The sequence below is a fragment of the Tursiops truncatus genome, chromosome 16 (assembly GCF_011762595.2).
Source record: "Tursiops truncatus isolate mTurTru1 chromosome 16, mTurTru1.mat.Y, whole genome shotgun sequence".
Taxonomy (NCBI): domain Eukaryota; kingdom Metazoa; phylum Chordata; class Mammalia; order Artiodactyla; family Delphinidae; genus Tursiops; species Tursiops truncatus.
This window is the reverse complement of record NC_047049.1, coordinates 23,431,820-23,458,111: the sequence shown is the minus strand read 5'-3', so window position 1 is coordinate 23,458,111 and position 26,292 is coordinate 23,431,820. Positions and strand designations below refer to the sequence as shown.

The following is a 26,292-nucleotide window of genomic DNA, read 5'->3' as shown; positions in this document are numbered from 1 at the left end:
GCCTGTCTCCTTCGCTCCTTTGATAATGAGCAGTCCAGCTCCTCTCCCTACCTCTTCAGTCTCTTCTTCTTCCTCTTCTATGGAGGTACCTCTTCCTCTGCCCACCTTTTAAGTATTTTCTCTGAGAATTTAAAATATTCTCTCAGAGCCCTCACTGGATTCCTTTTCTCTGCTCACGTCCTGCCCTCTCTCTGATCAATCCCTCCTGTCTGTTCCTACAGCAGAACATCAATTACAAACCAGATGCTGATGATTCCCCAGTGTCTCCTGCTGAGACAGAGTGACTCCTGGGAGGGGCTCTGTATTTACAGGATGTCCATCAATCCTTTCAGCATAGCGATCTCTTCACTCTATTCAAAACTTTGCTGTGTCTATCTCTAATAAATGATTCCTGTTTGCTTCTTCCCAAGAGATCTGCTGAGGCTCCATGGAAGTTATAATGCTTGTTGCTTCCTAGGCCAAAATAGCAAGGAGTGTTTCCCCTTAGTCTCAGAGAATTGTTCTGTAATTAGCTACGTATTGGAACCTAAGTATTTGCCTTTCTGGTAGTACATGGATGGGTATGTCTGGTTTAGGGGTGTCAGTTTCGTTTTTTTCTCATTTTGTGTATCACCTCTGAGTAATTGGTAATAGCTGCATAGAAGACTGTGTTATCATGGTTCAGTAGGAAAGGCTGCTTTTGTTAATTAAGTGTCTCCATGGGCATGGTGGGCAGTAGCGGCATGTCTCCTGTGCAGTGCATCTTACAGGAAGAGTGGCACTCGTAGTGTTTCGTTATCCAGGGGCCTCATATTGTTAGATGCAGCTTGGGCGTTCTGGTCTAGAAGGTGGTTATGCTTTCCAGGGACCACAAACGTTTCTGTATTCAGCTCAAAGGCATGAGATCAGCCACACAACTTGCAAATCTCTTCCGCTGTTTGGAAATCTGCAAGTTCCTATTTCCAAAGCAGTGATTCTTCAGAATGTTCTTTCCACCTAGCCACCCCACCAATCTTTACCCACCCATCAGCCAATTGGAAGAGTTGTTGTCTTTGTCGGAAAAGGACCTCACGTTTATTTAGTGTCAAATTTATATCTGGCATGTGTGCATCTTACTTTTTTTTTATTCTACTTTATCTTCATAGGATCTCAGTGTGGTACATAGCATCATCTTTATTTTTCAAAGGGGGAAGCTGAATTTCAGGACCTTTTAGAGAATCACCCTTTGTTGTATAGCTCAGTAAATGTCAGCATGAGGAGGATCTGACCTCAGGGCTGCCTGGGTTCATAAAGGATGCCGAAAGAAGACAGTGACCCATTTCTCATTCATTTCCCCAAGCTGAAGACGCTCACATTAGCACTGAATAGCTGGTGTTCCCAGAGCTTCTCCAGATGACTGTAAAAGTGAGAAGGGCAGATGCTCTCCCTGTCTTGGTAGATATTCGGGGCAAGAAAGCCTCACCGCACTCCTTGCTCAGTGAGCTGTTTGTCAGGATCTGTTTCAGTTTTGTTTCAGATCAGAAGCTTTTGCTCAGTCATTAACCAAAGAAAGGCTTAATGGAATTCAGTACAATGTAATCCTGCCCGCACCTCTGAGAGCTGTCCCTTGGATACACTAAGAGGATTATTCAAACACTCATCACTAAGGCCAAGGGGGGTGAGTGGCAGCATGGCTGATCATCATTCCCATCCCCAGCTCCGCTCTTCTCGAGTCTTCTGCACTTGCCTTACAGCTCTCTGTGCTCGATCCAATTTCCATGATGTGTTTCGGGGCATGGCATCTCCTGTGTCCCATTCCAGGATGCAGAAGAGCCGTTGCGTCATGACCCGATCAGGTCTCCCTGTTCTCATTCTCTTCCAAGTTCCAGCAAGTCCCCAACACCCACTCTGCTAAGCGCAGCTCCCAGGAGGATCCCTTTTCTGGGGCCTCCTATTAAAGATAATTGTATTGTAAAAACAACAGTGCTGATAATGAAGGCAGTTGGGCTGTTGACTGAGAAGCAGACTATTAAGTCCAGTTCTCTCCCCATTACCATTCTAACTAGAATATACATTTCAGAGGTTCAGCTTTTAAAAATTTGAATTGTTCTTCCTTTAACTGCATCACTAGCTAATGGGGTAAACAGACATTTTGGATTTCTGCAAGAAGCTTTTGAGACTAGCATTCTGAAAGCCCTCGTGGTCAGCCAGAATAAGGTCTTCTTGGAGATTAATAGTGGCAGAGCCATGGCTAATCAATCAAGTTGATTTAATTGAACACCTACTATATACCCTGGGCTGTCTGAGACAGAATTGTTGATTGGTTGATTCATTCATTCATTCATTCAACAATCATTTATTGAGCACTTAATATGCTCCTATTACTGTTCTTAATGACAGGGATATAATGGTAGACAATACTGACAAAGTGTCTGTCCTCATTTTTTGTTCAGTTTAGATGTAGAGGTAGGACTGGAAGGCCTGACAAGTCTCCATGAGTGACGCTCAAAGCACCTAAGATATGCAAGGCTTCTTTCCAGAGCGAGGGAGACCCATGAGGCATGATATGATCAGAACATTTCCTGGAGAAGGCAGGGCTCAAGCCAGTTCCCAAAGAAGGGAATTAACTTGAGGAGTCCAACTTCAGGACTAGCCAGTGCTCCAAAGAAGAGAGACCTTTAATGGCAGGAGACAGTGTCCATGGAATGGGGTAGGCAGGTGGGGGAGGGGTGGCAAGTATTCCTACGTTGAAGCCTGGTATCACTGTAACTCACTCTGTGACCTTGGGCAATTAACTTTCCTCCCTGGAGCTCAGTTTTCTTATCACAAAAGGAAAGGATGGCATCCAAGTAGAGCTTTCAAACTTTTTGTTGTTGTTACTGCTCTTAACAGTGGGAACCACTTTTCAGACAGCATTGTTCAGGGAATTCCAATATGTAAAACAGATGCAGGTGGAATGGATCTAGTTTAAGAAGGGTGAGGGACTGTATCAGCTCCCCCACCCACCCAGCCTCCTCTTCACCTTTTTTTTTTTTTTTTTTTTTTTTTTGCGGTACGCGGGCCTCTCACTGCTGTGGCCCCTCCCGTTGCGGAGCACAGGCTCCGGACGCGCAGGCTCAGCGGCCATAGCTCACGGGCCCAGCCGCTCCGCGGCATGTGGGATCCTCCCGGACCGGGGCACAAACCCGCGTCCCCTGCATCATCGGCAGGTGGACTCTCAAGCACTGCGCCACCAGGGAAGCCCATCCTCTTCACCTATTTATGGACACTCTCAAAGCATTGCTGTGGAATTCTAGAATAGAATCCAGTTTGGAAGGCAGTGGGCTGTATGACTCCAGAAATTCCCTTCTCATGCTAAAATTCCATAAGTCTGCTCACTCTATGGGGCAGTCCATTGAGTCAGACATGTAGAGGGGACTGTTATTTGGAAGTATTTCTCCAATGTCAGAATTAAAAAAAAAAAGATATTTGGGATGTAGCTAATTGCTCAAGAGAGTTGCTGAATCATTCTTCCCTTATTTCCTTTCACATCCATTTACTGAGGGCTCAATATGGAGATAATGCAATAGATCAAAAATTAAAAAGCAAAATCTAAAAGTTCCTGCCATGGGAGGGTTTATAGTCTAGTGAGAGAGAGAGAGAGAGAGAGAGAGAGAGAGAGAGATAATACATAAGCTAAGCAATAAAGAAGAAAAATGATTGCATACTGTGAGAAATCTATGCAGAAATAAGCATAACTGAAAGAGCCAATAATAGCAAGGAGGGGACTTCATTCATTCATTGATTCCATCAGTACCTCAAATTTTTCCAGAGTTACTACTATTCACAAAGCATAGGGCCCCACTTTGGAGATTTTATAGTGAAGCCAAGACAGACCCAGTCCTCTTCTCATGGGAGTTTATGATTTAGATGGATTCTCATCTCTGATAGTTATTGGGAGGCAAAAATAAAACAATATAAAAGCGTAAATTAAGATAAAATTGTGTGCGTGTGCGTGTGTGCGTGTGCGTGTGCGTGTGTGTATAATATACCCAGATTTTGCTTTTGAGCCTGGGACACGTGAAGTATTTTCATGACAGGCAGATTCACGCACCCTCTTCCTAAACTGGGAGTCAGAAGGTCTGAACAGAAATCAATTCCTGCAATTTGTTTTTAACTTCTTTCTCCTTAGCCGGGATTGATTTTTGTCTTTGTGATCAATGGCAAAGAGAATAGCTCCATGGCCCGAGCAGCTGTTCAAGTGCTTGGTCTGGTTAGCCCCACATCCGACAAACAGAACTTTAGAAGCTGATTATGAAAGGAATAGGATGAAGATGCTTAAGGGATGGGCCTGATTACCACTGCCTTCCTGGTGAACAAATGCCTGCAGGTGTGGGATAAGGCAGAGGGACACCCTGCCGTCCCCAGTGGGTAGAATAGAGCATGGTGACGCTGGGAAGGAGGAAAGCATTGGGATTCGCTTCCTGTTTACCAACCTGACTCTCTCTTTCCCTGACTCCCTTCCCTTTAAGCTCTTTCTTTTTCTTCCTCCTCCTATTTCATCCTTCCTACATTCGGAACTGCAAGCAAAACATCTGTTGCAAAAAAAAAAAAAAAAAAAAAAAAAGAAATTGATTGGTTCTTCTCTCTCTCTGTTTCTTGGACTTTAAAATTGTCTGATTCTTTAATCGCCGTTCTCTCCTCCTCCTCCCTTGTTTCCTTCTAATCCAGCTTGTGTGTAATGGGAGCGTGAAATTAGACACTTCCCCTGTCTCCCTCTAGCCTTGGAACTTCTCCAGGCCGGGCAAGATCGCTTCCACTTTCTCCTCTGAAAAATGTTTTCAGAAGGAATGCACACCTTGTGATAGCGTGTGGTGGTGATTCCACTGAATGCAATTAGGGTGGAGAGGGGGCCATACCCAAGGCCTTCTGTCTTGTTCTCCAGAATAAATGCTTGCCGTTTTACTGCCTGCCCCAGGCGGCGACTGCTTCCGGATTGCAGTATGGAGAAATCATCCAAGGGCTCTTAATACGATTGTGTTAATTATTTCAGGGCGCAGTGTAACTGCTTCTTAGGTGTTCTTTGTGTATGTGGGAGGGAAGGCGTAGAAGTAGTGGCTTTCTTACTTCCTCTGAAATATCTGATATGAGTCCTTATGAAGTGGATTGAACATACCTCTTCCATGTAAGAAACAGAAGTTTCTCGGCATTTTCTTGGTTAAAGAGTTGTCCTCAGTCTTCCTCCACAATTTTCACCGCCTAGCTAATCTTCTGTCTTATTGAATAATCTGTAGTTCTTGGAGAATCAATTATACATAAAGAATCAGCTGACATTTGTTGAGTGGCTAGTATGAGCTAGGCATATTATTAATGCATTTAATTGTTATGACAGCCTATGAGGTAAGTCCAACTCTTACCACCATTTCACAGAAGACGCACAGAGCGGTGAAGTCATTTTCCAAAGATCACACAGCCAGAGCAGAAGTTTGCCCTAGGCAGCCTGACACCAGAGCCTTCTTTCTCAATCTCTGCTCTTGTTCTGCTCTTTAAACGAGAAAGCGTCATGACTTAAACTTTCTTGTTTGCCTGAGTCAAACTGGGTCAAGAACTGTGTAAGGGGCAGTGAGTGGAAAGCTTAGCACAGAGTAAGTGCTTACAACATGTTTGTGGAGTCATTGAATGACCACGAAAGAAACTGGCCGCACAGAATCTTCGGAGATAGGATTTAAAGAAGACATTCATGCTGAGGAGACTAGGACCCAGCAACTGAAGGGATGAGGAACACAGGGGTGTGACATTTTTGAGTCCCTACTTTGTGTCAGGTGCACGCTGGGCCTTATGATATGAGGGTGCTTATCTGTTTTTAGATGAAACTGAGGTGCAAGAGCAGTTAAGTGCTTTTCCTACAGAGTCGTAATTGCCAGTAGGGGTGGGGGTGGGGGTTGGGATCCATGTCTGGGTTTCTGTTCTTTTCAGATTTTCACAACAAAGAACTAAGTCAGTAAGCCCAAAAGGTACAGAAAGATAAAATCCCTCATAACCCAGCTGTAACTCTTGGATGTTTTCTTGAAGCAACACTACGTTCCTGATGTGAAACACCTCTGCAGAGATAAACAAATAAAATTTTAATAAGATTATTGAGCAGTATAGTATTGCTTTCTTATTGCAAATGTCAAGTGAAAATGAAGCAGAGTGTCTATGTCAGATACTGAATGGCAAAGACTCTTAATAAAACCTACTACACACGCCCACTGTTTCTTGCCCTTCCCCCAAAGTGCCTCTTCTGGAAGCAAGCAACCCCCAGTGAGCCACACACTTGGGTCTCCCATCCTGCTACCTTTCCATCTCTGCTGGTGATCTTTTTCTTCTTTCAAGCTCCATCCCCACCTTTTCTCTCCACGTGTCCCTTTGGTGTGTAGGATAGTTCAGCGGTGACCTGGTTTCTCTAGTCTTCTATCCTCAAATCCATCATCCCATTCGGCAAAGAGGATGTCCTTCAGTATGAGAATCCCCTCTCCTCCTAAGGCAGTGGGAGTGTAAATAACACCTGTTTATTCACTACTTATTACCAGGTGTGTGTGCAGTTATGTGAGTGTGTGTGTGGAGTTAGGCACACATGAGCTGAAATCCCAGTCCAACCCTTTGCCAGCTGTGTCACTCTGCCATCTCTGTGTCTCAGTCGCCTCATCTATAAAATGAGGTAGGATGAGTGTGGACTTCACAGTGCCAAGCACTGATTCTGTTGTAGTCTAGAAAGATCATAAGTTGTGTCAACTATTGTGGTTCTGGGCTGGGGCGTTTCTCTGTTTTATATTTCTTATCCTTTGCCCTGCGCAGGGCACCATAGCACTGGCATTCATCTTGTATTGTCATTTGTACACCTTACATGTTTGGCTTGTTTTTACAAGGAAATGGTGAACTCCATGAGGTCACAGCCCCATGACTCCCATGATACCTGACACGGCCTGGACACAAAAGTGCTGACTAAGTATTTGCTGATTGATTGAGAAATGTAACACATAGTCGAATTGGGGCCAGTATCCCTAATGAGATGTCGAAACGTGATTAATGTTCAAGGGACGATGTGAATTCGGCCAGACCTTTAATTAATATGTGGATTCGGCAGTGGGTGGGGAAGAACATCTTGTAATGTGCTTCTTTGTTTCCCACAGGAAAAGCATGACCTGGTTTTCCATGCTGTGGTGTTGCCAACCACTCAAAGGAGTATTTGATGTAAACTCACGACCCACTTGTAAAAATCCATGCAATTATCTCCACTTTGTGTTTTTCTGATCTTGACTTGGTGAACACAGACCGAAGCAGCCTCGCAATTTGAAAAGAGCCTTGGGCTTCAAGTCAGAAGTTCTGAGGTTGGCTTTGAGCCTTACCTTTTAGTAGCAAGGTGACATAATGTGGCCTGTCTGGGCCTCCGGCCCCTGAATTCTAGCATGGGGATATCATTAGACCTCCTTTGCGCTCCAACCAAATGAGATTCAGTCCAATAATGAGAACTGATGGCATGAAGTAGAATACAAATATGAGTTATGACATGGGTGCCGGATACTAAGAGATGGTTAACTGGGAACAGGACACATTGTCTGCCCTCGAAGATAATACAGTACAAGAGACGTAAGATGTTCCCTCTTCCAGTAATTCAGGACAGCAGCTGATAAGTGCAAGGAGAGAGCTACAGGCAAAGAGCCCTGAGAATCAGAGGATGAAAAGCTGAATTCCAGCTGGGAAATTGGGATGGGGGAGGACTCTTTAAGGAGGTAGCTTTTGATGTAAGCCGGTGTGAAATTCCTTAATGCTGGGATTTGTGTCAGGGTGAATCCCTCCAGGTAACTGGTCTTAAACTAGCTATTCGTTGGAAAGGCTCTGCAGTAGACACTTTAGATTTTTTCAGGGTTGCAGAGTGTAGTGGACATTGTCAAAATTTAAAGACCCAAGTTCAAATCCAGGCTCTGCTACTTTGGAGCTGAGTGACCTTATGCATGTAAATTAACTCATCAGTAAAGTGGGGCTGCATAGTATCTCTCCTCCAAGGTCATTGTGCATGAGGGCAGACAGTGCATAAAAAGTGGTGAGCACAGAGTTTGACTCTCCAACAGTGACGCTTCTGCTGGTGGAGGACAGGACAGGCATGACACAGAGAGTACAATGGGGAAGCCCCAAGAAGTAGCAGAGTAGCAGTTGGCATTTTACAAATATTCATGGCTCTCTTGGGGAGGTGACAGTGTTTTCTGAGAAACAGCTTGACAGATGGTTTAAATCTGTGCACTGCTGTCCCAAAACGAGGCATGCAAATCCCATGTTGGCAAAGTTTTCCTGTTATATCTAGCAGCCCAGGTATCTCCAAGTCTGTCTGGAAGTCCCAAAGAAGCATCCCTGCTTCTCTAGAAAATTAGTGGCTTTGTTTTCCTTTCCCTTTTAGGATCTTTAAAATATCTTGCACATATCCATAAAATTAGTCATTCTCAAAGCAGCTACGTGCACCTACCATTCATCCCATGTGGCTGAAGACACATCTGATCTATAGCTCTGCCCATCCATTACTTGTTTTCTTCTCATATTCTGTATTGCCTCTAACCTTTCAGTCTGTAGATAGCTATAGCCCTACAGACTATCTATAGCTACTGGCCCAATGGCAAATGTCAACGCCCCAAACAATCAATAGAGTGGGCATATGTGGATCACCAGCTCGATTTCTGGACTATAAAAACCATAGACTGAGTGGTTTATAAAAGCAGAAGCTTATTTCTCACAGGTTTGGAGGCTGGCAAGTCCAAGATTAAGGAAGATTTGGTATCTGGTAAGGGTCCACTTCCTGGTTCATAGACGGCTATCTTGTTGCCATGTCCTTACATGTTAGAAGAAGAGAGAGCTCTCTGGGGTCTCTTTTATAAGAACACTAGTCTCTCCCCAAATCCCCACCTCCAAATACCATCATATTGGGGATCACGTTTCAACTACGAATTTTGGGGGGGACACAAACGTTCATTCTACAGCAATTTGTCAGTGAGAATACTTCTAAAATCTTTGGGTTCCTGGGTACATATACAGGTCGATCATAACGCCCTACTCATTGTATTTGTAAAGCAATTTATAGTTAACATGAAAGCATTTTATTATCTTATCTCATTTACTTTTCTGTAAAAGAAGGATAATTATTATTTGTTCCGTTTTCATAGAAAAATAACCTTGGAACTCCAAGAGACTAGTCACCATGCCTAAAATTGCATGTCTGGTACATGATCAAGCTGAAACTAGAATCACAGATGTTACAGATACTGGGATCTTCTACCTTTCTTCCTTCTTCTCCTTCCCACTCTTTAGTTTTTGTTTTCTGAAATTCTGGGATGTTATAGAAAAGACAGAGCCTGGCTTGGGAAGATTTCAGCCAATTAATTGACCTCATAATGTCTACCTGTATAAAGGAAAAAGGCTATGTGATATCTCAAAGAGAAAAACTTACATAAGTGTAGGAAGGCTATATAAGCTTGACTCCTTGCAATATCTTTTCTAGCCCTTTCTCAGTTCGTCTTTTACAAAACCATATTAAACTCACAGTGCACAAGAAACAGGGACATTTGTGAAAGAGGAAGCAGGGGAGGTGTTTTGATAGGAAGTTTTAACATTTGTCTTTAAGGTTTCCATGGGTAGTGTTTCCTTTTTCTGTGAAGCTCTGGCATCCTGATCTAGAACTCAACATAGACTGTCTCTGTTTTAGCTTTTTATCTGTTATTATATTAACTGGGAGTATTCGAACGCTTCCAAATTTTATACTCCAGGATGACAGTTCAAATCCATATCAGTTCTTTTTTTATTGTTGCACTTATTTTCTTTGCCTTTTTATCCCCCAACAAAACTAGCAGAGTTTTGAACTTCCATTTTGAACTTCCATTTTGCAGGGTCAAGTGGGCATCCCAAGAACTTCTTCCCTTCGTTTTAAATTGTAAAAGCTAAAACATGAAGATAAGACTTGCAGCTGCTTAATGGTCAGATCTCTGGCACAAAACACGTTGACTTTGTGGTCTCCATAGGTGGTCTTCTCTACAAAGTCATCCTTGCTGAGGGCAACAAGAAGAATTTCAGTGTTCTATCCCTGGTCGATTCTGACCAGGTAGCCCATGTGGCAACACTGACACTTCCTGAACAGCCTCCGGTTTACATATAAACTGTTGCCACGGTCAGTCACCCTAAGTCCTCTAAGATATTAGACTGATACAGGCATCTGTGCCTCTAGTTCAGCAGAGACAGGTAATATGCATTGAGTACTTAGGATGTGTCAGGTATGGGGCTAAAACTCTTTACATGCCATGGTAGATTCATTCCTCATGATAACGTGCCTTAATGTCTCCATTTTCCAGAAGAAAAAATTGGGAAGGCTAAATTACCTGTTCAAGGTCACCAAACCAGCAAATGGCAGAAGGAGGGTTCAAACACAAGTCTGGGATCCCAGCCAATGTGCTAGAATGCTTAAAAACCAGAAGAGTCTTCTTTGAAAATAGTAATTGGAAACTTATCAAGCCCAGCTCCTTTATTATATTTGAAAAAACAGCCTCAGAGAGTCAGGCCTACTGGTTCTTCTTGTTTGTGTGGTCTAGATCTAGACATGGTCTTGGTCCCATGCTTTTCTAACTCATCACCTTTTCTCTACCTTACTAGCATTCCCCATAGGCAGTGAAGGCCCCAAGAAGTCTCTTGGCAGGACTGGTGAAAGTGGAAGTTGATTTGTCAGTATTTTTTGGCCAATAGTGCGCTGGCAACCTCAGTGCATGTCTTCCCTCCAACACCGGCCCTATAAGCACACGCGCGCGCGTGCGCGTGCGCGCACACACATCCCTCATACAAAGAGGGAGAGAGCAGTATTGGCTTCACATCAACTATCTTATCCCAAATCTATTCTTGGTAAAGCTATTTTGGGGCTATGTTAGGGGCCCGATAAAAAATTTTATGGGCAAATCTGTTTCAAAGAGGTTCAGCCTCAGCAGAGTGTTGTGGTAGGCATTAGATCCACTCTTTCTAGAAACAGGCAGATAAAACTGCATATTGCATTAATATCCCAGAGCCTCTAGGACATAAAGCGAGCAAACACCAGTTTGACAAACACTAAATTCAGCATGAAACAGTCTAGCAGAGGAGACGGCTTGCTGATAGGTGTCTCGTTCTAAATGCTGAACACGGGTTTGATTCAGACACATAGTGTAGTGTCTTAGCAGAGCGCTTTCAGAAAATGAGCTCAAGATGACAGAGACGACAGAACCTGCCGTGTAGAAGCCATCCTGACACTTAAAGCTGCATCCTAATGAGACCCATGGCTATTTACTGACTCCTATGGCCCGGTAGTCAGAAGCCTGTTTCTTTGTTCTTAAAGAAGAAATATGATCTTTAAAGGAATTATTAGGTGGAGAGGAAGAGAAAGGCCTAACAACATCAAGACTTATTTTAAATAATCTGAATAGAATTAATGAGCAAAGAAATTGGAAAAGTTAACTGTGCATCATAACACTCCGCTGTTCCCTCTCATTTTTTAAGGAGGAGGAAACAGTGCAAGGGCTGCGTGAGAAATAACTAACGTATGCCTATAAAGATGGTCATTTCTCTTGGCTTGGACAGATTCTTCACATCGTACTGGACCCAGCAAGGTCTTCTAGCTGGAAAAGCTTCTAAATGTCACTTCCTGTGAGGGCAGCAGCTCTCGTGTGAGCTGAATTTAGCTGTGGCCTCTCCCATTGCTGAGCGCAGGCTCCGGACGTGCAGGCTCAGCGGCCATGGCTCACGGGCCCAGCCGCTCCGCGGCATGTGGGTTCTTCCTGGACCGGGGCACGATCCTGTGTCCCCTGTATCGGCAGGCGGACTCTCAACCACTGCGCCACCAGGGAAGCCCCTATTCACCAGTTTCAACAGCAGCACTATTCACTCCTGTGTAACAATAGAGCATTGATTTCTCAGGGCTGGGAAATTGACATGAACCCTACCAGAGAAAGATCTGCCTTGTTGGTGGGCATCTTATCGAGGAAATTGAGAACTGAATGACCTGGGATCCATTCCCTTCCATAGAGAGGTTTGGAAACCTCACATAGTCTGAGGGACCAGCATAAACTTTGCAGTCGGATAAACTTGGGTTCAGATTCCAGCTCCACCAGTTACTTGCTGTGTGTCTTTGAGTATGTTGTATGAGTTCCCTATGCCTCAATTTCTCCTCTGACCATAAAGCAGAAAGCTGGTACGTACAGAAGAATAGTGCTTGGTGTTTCATAAATGCTCAGAAAATATGATATTATTGATACTTTTACCTTGTAGGGTACTAATAATAGTTTTAACAATAATAACAGTAATAATTATTGTGGATATTGAATAGTATTGTGGATCTAAAGCACTCATCACATGATAGATATTCGAAAATATTAGTTTCTGCTTCTCTTCTCAAATTACCTGCGCCCACTTATGAATTCTAGAGACACTAGAAGTTCTCTTCTATCTATGGAAGAAGCAGGCTCAATATGACTCAAGGCCCTCTGGTTCCATTTTGGGGGGCAAATTTCTCTCTCTCCTGCAGGGCAAGTCATCATCTAGAAGCAAGGAGAAGTGACAAAAATATAGGAGATGTCAGTTTAGACTTGGTTACGGCAGGCGTGGGAACAAGTCAGCGGAGACAGATGTGTTTAATGGCCAATGTATTTGTCCAAAGGAATCATTTTCACTGGCCAGGAGCCCAATTAAACCTGTAAAATGGAAATCCAGAAAATCAGCTTAACGAGCCAGTCATTAGTAAGGAAGAGGCCCAGCTAATGCTGTGTTTAGCATGACTGATGGTCCCAGAGCAAATAATTGGATGACATCCATCAAATGTAAAATAAAAGGTGTCACTGAAAGGGAAAGTAGTAATAATCTCTGGGATTTACAGTGCCAGCAAATTTGCTTGTAAGGAAGAGAAAAGTTCATCAAAATAGATTAATAGGCGCTAAACTTTATTCCTTCCTTGTGTGATTGCCAGAGAACCACACAAATAATAGCGGAGAGGCAGCAAAGGCACTAGGCTGGTATCATTCCAGTACTGGGAGGACTCTGCTCCTAAGGGGGAATATGCTAGAACTTCTATTTGGAGATAAGTCCCTGTGACCAGCAGGGACTGGGCAGGGATGGAGTTCTTCTCCGCAGCCACCGTGTAGCCACTAAACAATGGAGAAAATCGAACTCAGAGGCTCTCTGTTTAAGCGAATGAACCACAATTCATTGTTCAGTCAGTAAGTATTGACTTCCTGCCCTATGCCTGCCGCTTTGGAGATGTGCTCATTCCTAGTTAAATTTTTAAGCATAGGCTGGAGTTGTACAGTGGCTGGGACAATGAAAGGTTGTATGATGTTGGGCAAATTAGTGACCTCTCTCAGCCTCAATGTCCTGACCTGGGGAGCATGTATATATATACACATATATCTCCTCTACATGTCAGGAATATATATATGTATATATATAAGTGCAAATGAAGTATGGTTTATAAACTGCTTACTGTAGCATCTTCCACGTAATATGTTTTCTCACTGCATGGTGATTACTATTCCTGTTGTTTTTATTACCTCACTTCTCTTCTAAGAAGACATCATTTTTAAGATGCAGTGTCAATGTCATGGCTGATTCTCTGGGAATATGAGGAAACACAAACATATACACACAAGTCAATTACAGAGATTTAAAAAAATTTTCTTAAAGATGTTGGAATTAAGGAAATGTTACAATTGTTGACATGAGTAAGAGGAATAGAGGATTTGTCTCAGTCACAGGAGGAGGAGAACAGGTTTAGAGCCAATCTTTACTAGGTTGATATTTGTCTTATCTTGGGCAAGTCATTCCATATCTTATAGACTCTGCAGGGTTGTCAGTGGGATTAAACTAGATAATTTATGGAAGGGAGGTTCTGGAGCGTGGTAGATGAACCCGATTGATGACGGTTTTATCATTTTTTTTAATCATCATGCATCCACTGATTGCCTGCCGTGAGACCAGCATTACTTAGTAATCAAGAAGTTACACCCTTATAATAAGACATGGAGGGACCATTATAGGTATATGTGCACCACAAGAGTAAATGTCGAAAGTGCTATAGAAATGGAAATAACAAAATTCAGGAGATGAGAGGAGGGAGAAGGTATAATGAATCGGTGGCATCCACAACCCTTCCATGAACTCCGGGGCCTTACACTGAGGTTTCTGCAGTACAGAGAGTGGACGGCCAGGACAGAGGCGGAGCTGCAGGAGCCAGCTTGATGTCGCTGGGGGAGGCTATGGCATCAGAGGTACTGGGGAACCTCTGGGCTCCTTGGCCTTCGTGCAGCCCTTTAATATTTTAGATTATCCCATGGTAGTTCTGAAGTGTAATTCCATCTTCATGCTTTATTTAAGCAGAAACTCTCCCAGGTTGTGTGTGTGAGCTTCTGTGTGTGTGTGTGTGTGTGTTTTGTGTGTGTGTGTGTGTGTGTGTGTGTGTGTGAGAGAGAGAGAGAGAGAGAGAGAGAGAGAGAGAGAGAATCTGTGCTTGCACAGGGCCATACAGGCATGGCTGGGCTGAGTTCCAGAGTCAGGTCAGCGGGACCCTATCAAGGGGACCACTCTGTTCTCCTTTGGCCCTTGGTAAGTTAGAAACCCCAGGGGGCCCTGCCTTGCTCTGTGGTGCTGATAAGAAGCGTGGTGGTGCTGTCATCTTGTTCCCTGTGGAGGTGACTGGGTCTTCGGGGGAAATGCTGCTTTTAATTGCTGACCTCTGGCCAGCATTAGTCACGGGATTCTGACCCTGGTCTAATTCACTAAGGGTGAGGTTGGTGAACTTCAGGATGTGCTGTGGAGAGCTGATTGTCAAGCACATGATGGGAGACCAGAGGATATATTTGGGGGTTTAAAAACTTTATCACTGGGTAAAAGGTCTTCTTGGGTGGGGATGATGCAAATGATTTAGAACTATGTCAGAGGTGGTGGTCATACAACATGGAGAAGGTTCTAAATGCCACCGAATTGTACACTTTAAAATGGTTAATTTGATGTTGTATGAATTTCACCTTAATTTTAAAAAGACTTTATTATCACTGTAGACACAAAATTCGGGGAAGTGGCTACATCTCAGAGGGAGGCAGGGGTCAGGACAGGCGAGGAGCACAGCGGCATAGAGGTGTATGTCAGTTGGCACTGAAGTTCTTGTCTGTGCTGCTCCAAGTGTGGTCCCCAGACCAGCAGCATCAGCATCATCTAGAACTTATTAGAAAAGACAATTCTTGGACCTCATCCCAGACTGATTGAATCAGAGGCTCTGTGGGGGGGGCCCAGCAGTCTGAGTTTTAACGAGCTTTCTGGGCGATTCTGATGCATGCTGAAGTTTAAAAACTACTGATCTAGTTCTTGGGTTTGCAGGTACGTTTATATGTGTTGGTTTTATAATTAGAAATAAAACCAAATTAAAGAAGCGAATAAATAGGATCATGCCAGGACTCATGGTGACTGTGCTTAGAACCAAGGGTTATATTTTAATCTGATTCTATGTAGTTGAGATGTATTTAAAAAAGAAAAACAAAAGACTTCTCAGCAACTCATTGGTCTTAATCTGTCAACACCCCACCTCTGAGCCAACATGGAACAATATAGCTTCAGAACAGATGTCTTATAAAAAAAAAAAGTCTTGGAATACAAGATAAGAATGATTCTAATTAGAAAATAGAGATGTAAGGATAGCAGTGACCATCAGGGGGAAATGCCATCTCAGAGTGAGGAGCCATGGGTGGCTTTCAGTAGAGAAGTTATACGCCCCCTGCTCCCAGCAGCCGCTGTGGGCGGGCACTAGGGTTGGACCAGGGTCAGGGGACTGGCCTATCTTCAGCAGGAGCCTGGGCTTCCAGTGATTGCTTCCTCAGCACAGCAGCCTGGTTGCTACTGTCCTCCTGTTATTTTCTCTGAGCAGCCTATGTTGTCTTCTCCTGTGAATATTAATTTCCCCTGAGTTAGGATAATTGGGCCAAGAGCTGCCACCTGCAGAGCTATGCCATGTTGGCGAGACTTTCCAGCAAGCCCAGGCCAGGGGACCCTTTCTTGGAGTGGTTTCCAGGTTCCTCTGAGAATCCATCTGTTGCCAAGTGAGGTTTCAGCTGTTGACTCCCCCTGCCATGAGCTAGTAGGACTGAGACTCAGACATAAGATTTCTGACTTTCAAATCCAGAGTTCTTTCTCTGACTTTTGATGTCTTTAATGAACTAACACATGGAAAGAATCAGTAAATATCTGCTCAATGCGTGGATTTGTAAATAGGAAGGAAAATAATTGTGCTCAGAGAGGTAGTGAAATTAATTTCAAAGTAATAAGGCTTTGAGCAATAGTAATTGTTCAGATGCAAAACAAATTTTCTTTGACAATCATGTCATCATTGCAGTGGATGAAAAGCTGTTGAAAAAAAAGAATATATAGATCATGGGTACAGCAGACATAGTAGCTTCTCTGTTTTCAGTTGAAAATATTTATTAAGTGTGTATGTATTCAGAACACCGTGACAGAGTATAGAGCCCCTGCTCTCACAGACATTGCCAGCCGCAGGGGAAGACTGTCGGAATTACTCACTTATTGTCTAAGTGCTGTGCTATAGGAGCAACTCAGGGCACTGTGGGGTTGGAGGACCAAAGCCAACAGGGAGTATATTCCCTAAAAGGTTGTTACAAACCTACTGTGGCTGTTGGTGGAGAGGCTACTGCTCTCCACCTTGTGCCGTGATCCGTAGCTCCATCTGACCTTTTGTGTTTTCCCCATGATACAGGTAACAACTGGTGGAAGAGCCAGCTACTATGTGTCTTACCGAAGAGAAGCCTTCACTCAGATAAAGCTGCCCAAGTACTCGCTGCCCAAGGTACGCACCACCTGCTCCCCTGGGTCCTGCCAGATAAAGGGGTGGGGAGAGGCTGCCTTGTTGGGCTGCAGAAGGTTTGATCCCTGCCTGGGAGACAGCTGGCATTCAGCTGCACTTAACCACTGTGGGGTTTAGCCTCTGCTGATGTCACTGAATCTGGGTTCTGTGTTCCCCTCTCAGCAGGGTACACAGGCAAGAGCTTTGATTTCCTATGATTCAAACATCCGATATAATCTCGGGTCATTTCCCAGGACTGGTAGTGAAAGGAACACTAGCTTTGCAATCTCTTCTGAGGGCCCCTCCCTTTCACAAGGGCCTTATTGACAAGTAAAGGGCCAGGCTTAGAATGGTCCAGGCAGAAACCATAGGTAGGTAGGTAGGTAGGTAGGTAGGTAGATAGATAGATAGATAGATAGATAGATAGATAGATGTGGACAGGTTAGTCTCATGGCTTTCTTGCTTTTCTCTACCCTTCAATGCTAAATATAAACGCACTGCCTGTGTTTCCACTCCCTTCTGCCACTATGAGTAATTAAAAAGGAATAGTATACTATAAAATTAATACCAAATCGTGGCATTTTAACTCCTGTATTGGAAAATCATAAAACTTACTCTGTGGACCTCGTCCCCTGTGAACAATGGCTTCTGGGAGGAGACAGATCTTAGAACCTCGGGATGAATGTGGGAGGGCTTTAGTTGCATCACCTCTTAAGGCTGCAAAGAAGCAAAGTCTCAGGTTGGACGTGTATCAAATGTAATGGTACAAAGACTTGGATCTCTAAGTCGGTGCTAGGAAACGTATCCTGAAAGGCGAAATGAGTACAGAGGTAGTAGGGATTATGGGATAAGAAGGTGGATAAGCACCTACCCCTGGTTGCTTTTATACTTTCACCTATTCATATAAGCATGCACATGCCCATTCATTCATTTGTTCCTTCATTTATTCACCCATCGATCTATTCTTTCTTCCATTTAAGTTTTTACTCTGTGCCAGGCACTGAACTAAGCTCTGTGGTTAGAGTGGTAAATAAGATACACACGTTCCCTGCCGTAATGGAGCTTGTATTCTCGTAGAGAAGAGACACTGAACAAGCAACTGTGGGTGTAGGGAGTATTATAGGTACAGAAGCTCAAGGGCCATTGTGACGTGATAGTTGGAGCTCACCAAATATGGGTAGAGAAGACGAGTTTCCTAAAGAAAGTGATGCTTAAGATGATTCAAGACAGATAAGGAGTTAACCCTGCAAGCAAGTGTTCGGGAAGCTGGTAGAAAATACATATACTGGCCCGATTTTGAGAGAGAGTATGGTTCATTTAACAAACTGGAAAACTATATTGAGAGACTGGGTTGCACAGAGAGAGGTGGAGAGGCTGGTGAAATTCACAGGGACCATGGGAAGTAGCCTCAGGGGCCATGGGCATTAATTTCTCATTTTCTCTAATGTCCCCGTGATTGGCTTTCTAGGCCCATTGTATAGGACTCCGCTTGCAGGGTGTACCCATCAGATATTCTAAACCCAAGCAGGAAAGAGGTATCCCTGCTTGCAGAAGATGAGGAAGTTCGTGACCATGTTCTTTCTAAAGGAGAATGACCCTTAGCGGCAACCTGGTGATTTCCATGTATTGGCCCAGGAAAAGAGTTTCAGGAACTTTCCAAACCACATTTCTCCATGTAGGGCTTATTTTGCCTCTTGTCTGTATGCCTGTTTTATGTATTTTTAAACTTCTCAGAAAAGCAAACAGTTTGCTCCCCTGGGCAGTGTGGCTGCAGGTGGGGATACGTGAAGCCTGGCGTCAGTCACAACCCTAGAGCCCTCCATCACTGATTAGCAGCCCCATGGCAGTTTACTGTGGTAGACTACCATCCGTGCAGCCCCTTCGACGAACTTTATCCGGAGCAGCTTCTCATTAACATGAGGGCTGGCGTGAAGATAGCTGGATGGTTATCGATCCCCTTTATTCGTCGGCCTTGGCCGGGTTTTCATAGCCTGGGCCGAGGAGGTGAGGACGGAGTGGGTGGAGGGAGATGGGTGATTTCCATCGTTTAGAAACGGAAATGGCTTTTTTTTTTTTTTTTTTTTTTTTTTTTGCGGTACGCGGGCCTCTCACTGTTGTGGCCTCTCCCGTTGCGGAGCACAGGCTCCGGACGCACAGGCTCAGAGGCCATGGCTCATGGGCCTAGCCGCTCCGCGGCATGTGGGATCCTCCCAGACCGGGGCACGAACCCGTGTCCCCTGCATCGGCAGGCGGACTCTCAACCACTGTGCCACCAGGGAAGCCCCGGAAATGGCTTTTAAGCAAGTTGTTGCTGTTCCACGTTGTGCTGCAGTTGCTGCTGGGCATCTTGCTTAGAAACAGAAACATGGCAGATCTGCCCATCATCATGGCCCTCCCACCTCTACTCCCAGCTGACTGTGCAGAATACACTCTCCTGGGGCACTCCATGGCTTCAGAGTGTTTTGCAGGGAAGGAGATGAAGGCCATTAATAAAGAGTGACATTATTAAGAGCAGCAGCCTTGTGCTGAGTCCTCAATAGCCCAGCCCCTGGGCATTGGGTTGGCGCTGAGTCTCAGGCCGATGGCCGTGTAGAGCACGCACCTGCGGAGGGCTTGGAGAGAGATGACAGAAGCCATGGCAGCCTCGGGGAAAAGGAGACGGAGCTCAAGAGCAGAAACCCAGGGCTTTCATTCCAGCTCTGCCTGCTGCTCATCTGTGAGCCCAGGTCTTCTCATCTGTAGAATGGGCATCATAATACCATTCCATCTGGCAAAGTTGTAAGGATGCAGCAAATGGCTCATTGTTGGTAAAGTGTAAAGTGCTGGGCAAGTCTAAGCAGTGATTGTGTTCCAGGGGAAATACTACTGACGCTCTTAGCCTGTTGGGCGAGTTCCTCGTGGGGTGGGGTCGTGTCCCAGGCCGCTCTTGCTCTGCCTCACTGGACCCCTCTGAGTCTCCAAGACCTCCTCTTGCCTCTTAGATTCTGGACTTGTTCTTAACTCGCTACTCTGTCATTTCTGCAAGAGAAAAAATTGTTTCGTGTTGGTTTGTTTGTTTCTGTACGGAGCTCAGTTTGGCGGTAACAACGCTGAGCTTGACTTGAGCCCCAAGCTCCTGGAAACAGCAACATTTAAGAAATCCCCCCACGCTTTTGTGTTCCTGGATATGGCTTACTGCAAAGAACTCCCCTTCTCTTAAATGTGCCCCGTATTTACCTCTGGCAAGACCAGATTCCTGTTCTTTGTCTCATAAATGATTCACTGAACTGTTTGTCCCCACTGACCAATCTGGACAAAGTGCCTGCTAATTTGACTGGACCAGACTTAAGTCTGGCTTTTCTCCTTAAGAGAATCGCTTGACCCTAAGGAAAACAATTTCCTGTTTAACTACTCCTTACCCCACTCCCCGCAGTTCATTCTAGCCTTGCTTTACTTCTCCCAATACGAGTAATTCTTTTCTGCCTTCACTCTGAGGTGCTTGCAAATACTTTGATCAGAGTGTTTCCCCTATTCCAATAGTCTTTTCCAATCAACTCTCTCCTTACCTGAGTCTGGGTTTGTTTTTGACAGTAGAATACAGTTAATCCCACTTTGAATAATGAAAGAGAACAGGGGGAAATATGTTTTAGATAATTTATTATAATGATAATGACAGTAATGTTAACCTTTCCTTAATTTCCTTAGGAAAATTGTCCTTAATTTTTACATTTCCCCGAATACTGATTTATCCTTCCTTGCTGTGTCATGGCCTCTCTTCTTAAAGAGCTATCTGTAGTTTTAACCTGTTTTCTCATTTTCTATTCACTCTTGAACCTACTGCTAGTTGCCCTCAGCTCTCCCACATCCATCTCTCCACTGTCCCGTTAAAAATCTGCTAGCTGGGGGCTTCCCTGGTGGTGCAGTGGTTGAGAGTCCGCCTGCCGATGCAGGGGACGCGGGTTCGTGCCCCGGTCCAGGAAGATCCCACATGCCGCGGAGCGGCTGGGCCCGTGAGCCATGGCTGCTGAGCCTGCGCGTCCGGAATCTGTGCTCCGCAACGGGAGAGGTCACAACAGTGAGAGGCCCACGTACAACAACAACAACAACAGCAACAAAAAAATCTGCTAGCCGTTGTAACCAGTGGCTACCTGCATGCCAAATCCAATTAGACGTCTCTACATCTTTATCTTTTGTTGTTTTTTTTTTAAACTCTCTGGAGTATCTGACACTGTTGGGGAAAAAAAATCCACCCGTGATACTCTTCGCTTTGGCAGTGTTTTACTCCTGGTTTCCTTTTCTGGATCCCCTTCCCTTGCCATCCCTGAAGTGGGGATGTTCCTAAATTCCCGTTGCATTCTTCATGGTTCCTGAGTGACCTCATCCCTTCTCTTCACACTGATGACTCCTATATCCACAGCCCCAGCAGATATCTCTCCATTAAACTCTGAACTATATCGTTAACTGCCTATTCGAGGTACATTCCCTTAAAGAACCCGTTTAACAACTGAGCTCAGAGTCTCTACCTTTCGGCGCTTATATCTCCTCCTTTTATTTACTTACTCCATTTATTTACTTACTTACTCCATTTATTTACTCAGTAAACTATTGTTGGATGTCTACCATGTGCTAGATACTCTGGTAAGCACTAAAAATAAAGTGACAAATAAGAGAGACATAGTGTCTGCCATCTGAGAACTCATTATAGTCTAATGAGAGAGGCAGATATCACACAAATAATTATAGAAGTGATTGTTAATATTGATTGTAATGAATCCTCTAAATAAAAAGCAGAAAATTTTGTTATTCAGGTATCTGAGATATTCAAGATGTGTCCTTCTCCCTTCTGTAGATTATACCTTCTTAATATCTCACAAGTTCATTTCGTAGAGTTCTCATAGAGAATCTACTTCAGTTCAGGCCCTTGTGTATTACTGCCTAGATGGTTGCGATGACCTTTTAAGCCTTCTCCCTTCCTTCTAGCATTGCCCCATTTAAATCCACTCTTCACAATGCTTCCACATTTGATATTATCATATAATGAACTTGATCATCTTCAACAAAGTCTATGCATTAATTAACCAACTCTAATCCTCCCTTTCTCCTGCTTCAAATCTTGTGTCAGCTTTGTACTTCCTTTCAGGGTAGAACTTCGGTGTGCCGTACAGAACCCCTTATGATGTGGCCACTGTCTATCCTCACCTCCCTCAGAGGAATATTGCCTTCAGGTTATTCCAAGTTCCATACATTCCCTTGAATACTCCACCTGTCTCTCACCTGTAAGCCTGTGTTCACCGTTTTCAGCACGTCTATTGTAGTCCTTAGTCAAGTTCACGAAAGGCCACCTGAGTCTGTGATGTCTCCACCACCAGATGGGCATATTCTTGAGGTCAGGTTCCACGTTTTGTTCCTGTCTGTATTTATATATGGTGTTTGGCACATCGCAAATGCTTAATAACATAGGTGTTTCTGTAATGAATGAAGTTACATTAGGCCCGAATTATAAGAAAATGTTTCAATAACACGGAAGTATTTTTACTATTGTTCACCTAGGAAGTCATAGGTTTAGATTTTCAAAAAGCAACCATGATTCTCCCTAGTGACTCTATTGGGAGGATGTAGGGGCAGTGTTGTTTATAATTGTTTCAATAAGGAAGTGACACATGCTTTGGAGTTAAATTAGGGTAGCAAGATGAAAGAAATAAGCTTTATTGTCATTCAGATTCCTATAGGACCATTTTTAACTAATGATGCTTTTCTTTGTTCTGGAAGACTTAATATTCTCATTATTGGTTGACCCTTATTCAACTCTAAGACCTATTAGGAGACAGGGCACATAGTTCAGAGTTTTTCAAAAAGTGATTCCCTAGATTGCATGCACTAGAATCATCTGGAGGGCTTGCTCAGGTGGCAGAATCTAAGACTCCACAACCAGACATAATGAATCAGAATCTCAGGTATTGGGACCCATGAGTCTGCATGCTGTTAGGATCGCCAGGTCATTTTGATACACACCGAGTATACCCCCACTGGTAAGGAGTTTAACCTCTTTATTCAGATAGTCTTAGGTTCAAATCTTAGTAATATAATTTATTAGCTAAGTGACTTTGATAAATTAAGGATTTCTCAAGTGGACATCCCGTAATTCTATATACTAGAGAGTAGTCTCTCATCCTGGAGCCTGGAATACCTGCTCACCAGGTAACATAGTCCCAGTGCAGGTCTAAACTAAGATGCACTCACAGCAAATCTGGCTGCCTCTGATGCTGACCATGCCCCAGTGTTTGAAGTTGTTTTTTCCCCCCTCACTTCTTTTACATTAGTTTAGTCTAAAATAACTTAGTTCATTCATTTTTATGACCAAAACATCTGGGGAAAGCCAGGCATTTCTGTTGCATTTTTAACAGGTAAAGTGAATTAAATCCATATTTCCTGCAGCTGCTATTTCCCCTCCTACTGGGTTCTTGGGCTTTCATTCCACCGCACACAACATGACTTCCTCACTTTTTTTTTTTTTTTTTGCGGTACGCGGGCCTCTCACCGCTGTGGCCTCTCCCGTTGCGGAGCACAGACTCCGGACGCGCAGGCTCAGCGGCCATGGCTCATGGGCCCAGCCGCTCCACAGCATGTGGGATCCTCCCGGACCGGGGCACGAACCCATGTCCCCTGCATCAGCAGGCGGACTCTCAACCACTGCGCCACCAGGGAAGCCCCATCACATGGTTTTTAAGAGTAAGCCTTATTTCCATTTTCAGGCACCTCAGCAGGAACCTGTAATTCTACAAGGTGTGAAAGCACAAATGAGCAAATGAGGTCTCAGTCAAGGTGACCTAGGGAGTCCAAGGCTAGAGGCTGAGATCTGGCAGAGAATCTCCAGTGAAAGATCCAGAGCTCACTTTCTCACTTTTGCCCCCTCCCAGCTGTCCAGATGAGTTTGCTTCTTTGTACAATTGGCATGGAGGAGCTCTGCGTGGTTCTGACATTAGAGACATTGCTGCCTCCTTTTTTGGTGAAACCATTTCTGGGAAGGGTTGTCAAATAAGGTGAAGGCTAGATCCACCCTAGTTATTTACTTACTGTCACTCCACTTGCCTGTGTCCCTATTACCAGTGCTTTTGGCCACAGTGACAAGGGTGCCTCTCTTTTTGCTTTCCTGGGACGATATTATTCTTTGGCATATACACCTGTATAGTTATACATTTTTAAAATTGCTTTTATTCAGTCCGATATCTATCCAGGCTAACATTTCTTCCTGACAGTGTAAGATCCTTAGGTAATGACTTGAGTTTGTGGTAATCTTTGTACAGTGCCTAGCCACATATGCAAACTGGCTTTTAAAACCGATTTTGAATTCTGAACTATTAGATTTAATTTTAGAAATGACCCAGTCCAGGAATACAAACTAAAGTGACTTCAGGGACCAAGAAGTTAACAGTAATATATAAGGGCAGATCATAGATATGTAGGGCTAAGACTCCAATGAGTGCTGACTCTACCTAAAATACTACATTTTCAGGTATCTGATAGAGGTTATGGTCAAACCAAACAATTGTGATTCATATTCATTTCATGGGTCATTGGTTTGCAACTTCTGATTTAGGGGCTGTATATACAAATAGTTAGAAGCTAACAATTAGGTGAGAGTCATATCACAGAGGTTCAAAACATGGTTCGGCTACTTAACGAGTTACGTAACCTGAAGCAAGTTGGTAAACCTCTGCGTGCCTTAGTTGACTCCTCTGTAAAACAGGAATAATCATACTACCTCCATTGTAGAATTATTGGATTTTTTAAATTGAAATAATACATTTAGATGACTTAGAATGTGCCCAGATGTTAGCTATTTTTATTGGTAGCCCAACCTCTTCACTCTTTCAGTGAGAAAATGGAAGCTCAGGGAGACTGACGCATCCAATATCATACAGCTGATTTATAGCAGAGCTTATATTATGACCCAGAACACTAAATTCTAGAGTGAGTATCCTTACCTGTATATCTGTGGTTTTCAAACATTACTGTATTAGCAGCAGAACCCCCCTCACCTTTTACTCCTAAAATATTACACAGAACTCCAGGACATAACAGATCTCAGTAGTGCTGCTCTGTTTCCAGCAGAGTTGGAAGCCCAGAGCCCCACCCATCGGCTATGCCTCTGTGCCACCTTTCTTGCCATCCCCATCTGAAGATTCCAAAAAAAGGCGTGAAAACCGTTACCCTAAAAAGTTTGAAATCATAAATGAAGATCTAATGAAGGGATAGGACCTGTCATTTTTGCACGTGTGGGTTTCCTCTTGCAAGGTTGTATGTCTCCGCTAGCAAAGACCAACTTTCAGTTATAAAAACAAAAAATGAAAGTGGGGGCTTCCCTGGTGGTCCAGTGGTTGAGAATCTGCCTGTTAATGCAGGGGACATGGGTTTGAGCCCTGGTCTGGGAGGATCTCACATGCCGCAGAGCAACCAGGCCTGTGAGCCACAACTACTGAGCCTGTGCGTCTGGAGCCTGTGCTCCGCAACGAGAGAGGCCGCGACAGTGAGAGGCCCGTGCACCGCGACGAAGAGTGGCCCCCACTTGCCACAACTAGAGAAAGCCCTCGCATAGAAACGAAGACCCAACACAGCAAAAATAAATAAATTAATTAATAAACTCCTACCCCCAACATCTAAATAAATAAATGAAAGTGGATAAATCCCTTGAAGCCATGGAAAATCATACCCACCAAAGCCCCTTACACCCATCTTCCTGTCACTTAGCAAGTAACAGAAATCATGAAGCTCATAATTTATAGCCTTGGCCTGACACAGAATTGTTTAACATTGCCTATAACTCAAGTTTTTTCTCAACCGTTTCATAAGTCATGGTGATTACTCTGGGTCTCAGTGGGCAAGGAGATATGAAGATCTGCTGCCTTACAGGCCTTCCATCTTCTTATAGGACATGCACATCATTAGTACCAATGAGAACCAAGTGTTCGCAGCTGTCCAGGAATGGAACCAGAATGACACGTACAACCTCTACATCTCAGACACACGTGGGATCTACTTCACCCTGGCCATGGAGAACATCAAGAGCAGCAGAGGTCTGATGGGAAACATCATTATTGAATTGTATGAGGTATGTAGCCAAGATTTCATGAATTTTGACAGTATGAACACAAGCATTGGAGTCAGATAGTCCTGAATTCAGATCTCAGCTGTACACTTAGCAGTTGTAACTTTGGGAAAGGGACTTACCTTCTCAATTCCCTCACCTGTAAAATGGGGATAAAATATTGATCTAATGAGATTGTTGTGAGAATGAGGGATAATGTTTGTAAAGCATCTAGTGTGGTGGTTGACTCAATAAGCCTTCAACAAATGGGAGCTAAAATCAATGTCTTACGTGTATGAGCAGAATTACAGCCCAGAAGTGAAGGTACTTGACTTCAGTGATCTCTTAAGTACTTTTTTCAAGTCTGTGCTTCTTTTTATGAGATCTGGGTGGAGGGATTAGTGCTATTTATATA

The 26,292-nt window shown here is 43.9% G+C and overlaps 1 protein-coding gene across 1 annotated transcript in view; it reads left to right on the top strand.

Annotated features, from left to right (window-relative positions):
* The window catches only part of SORCS3 (sortilin related VPS10 domain containing receptor 3), a 580,427-nt gene that overhangs the window by 453,161 nt on the left and 100,974 nt on the right, over window positions 1-26,292 (top strand). The window contains exons 8-9 of the mRNA XM_033842145.2: window positions 16,727-16,816; window positions 25,722-25,901. Coding sequence (XP_033698036.1) covers window positions 16,727-16,816; window positions 25,722-25,901 — 270 coding nt within the window. The remainder of the gene's footprint in view (window positions 1-16,726; window positions 16,817-25,721; window positions 25,902-26,292) is intronic.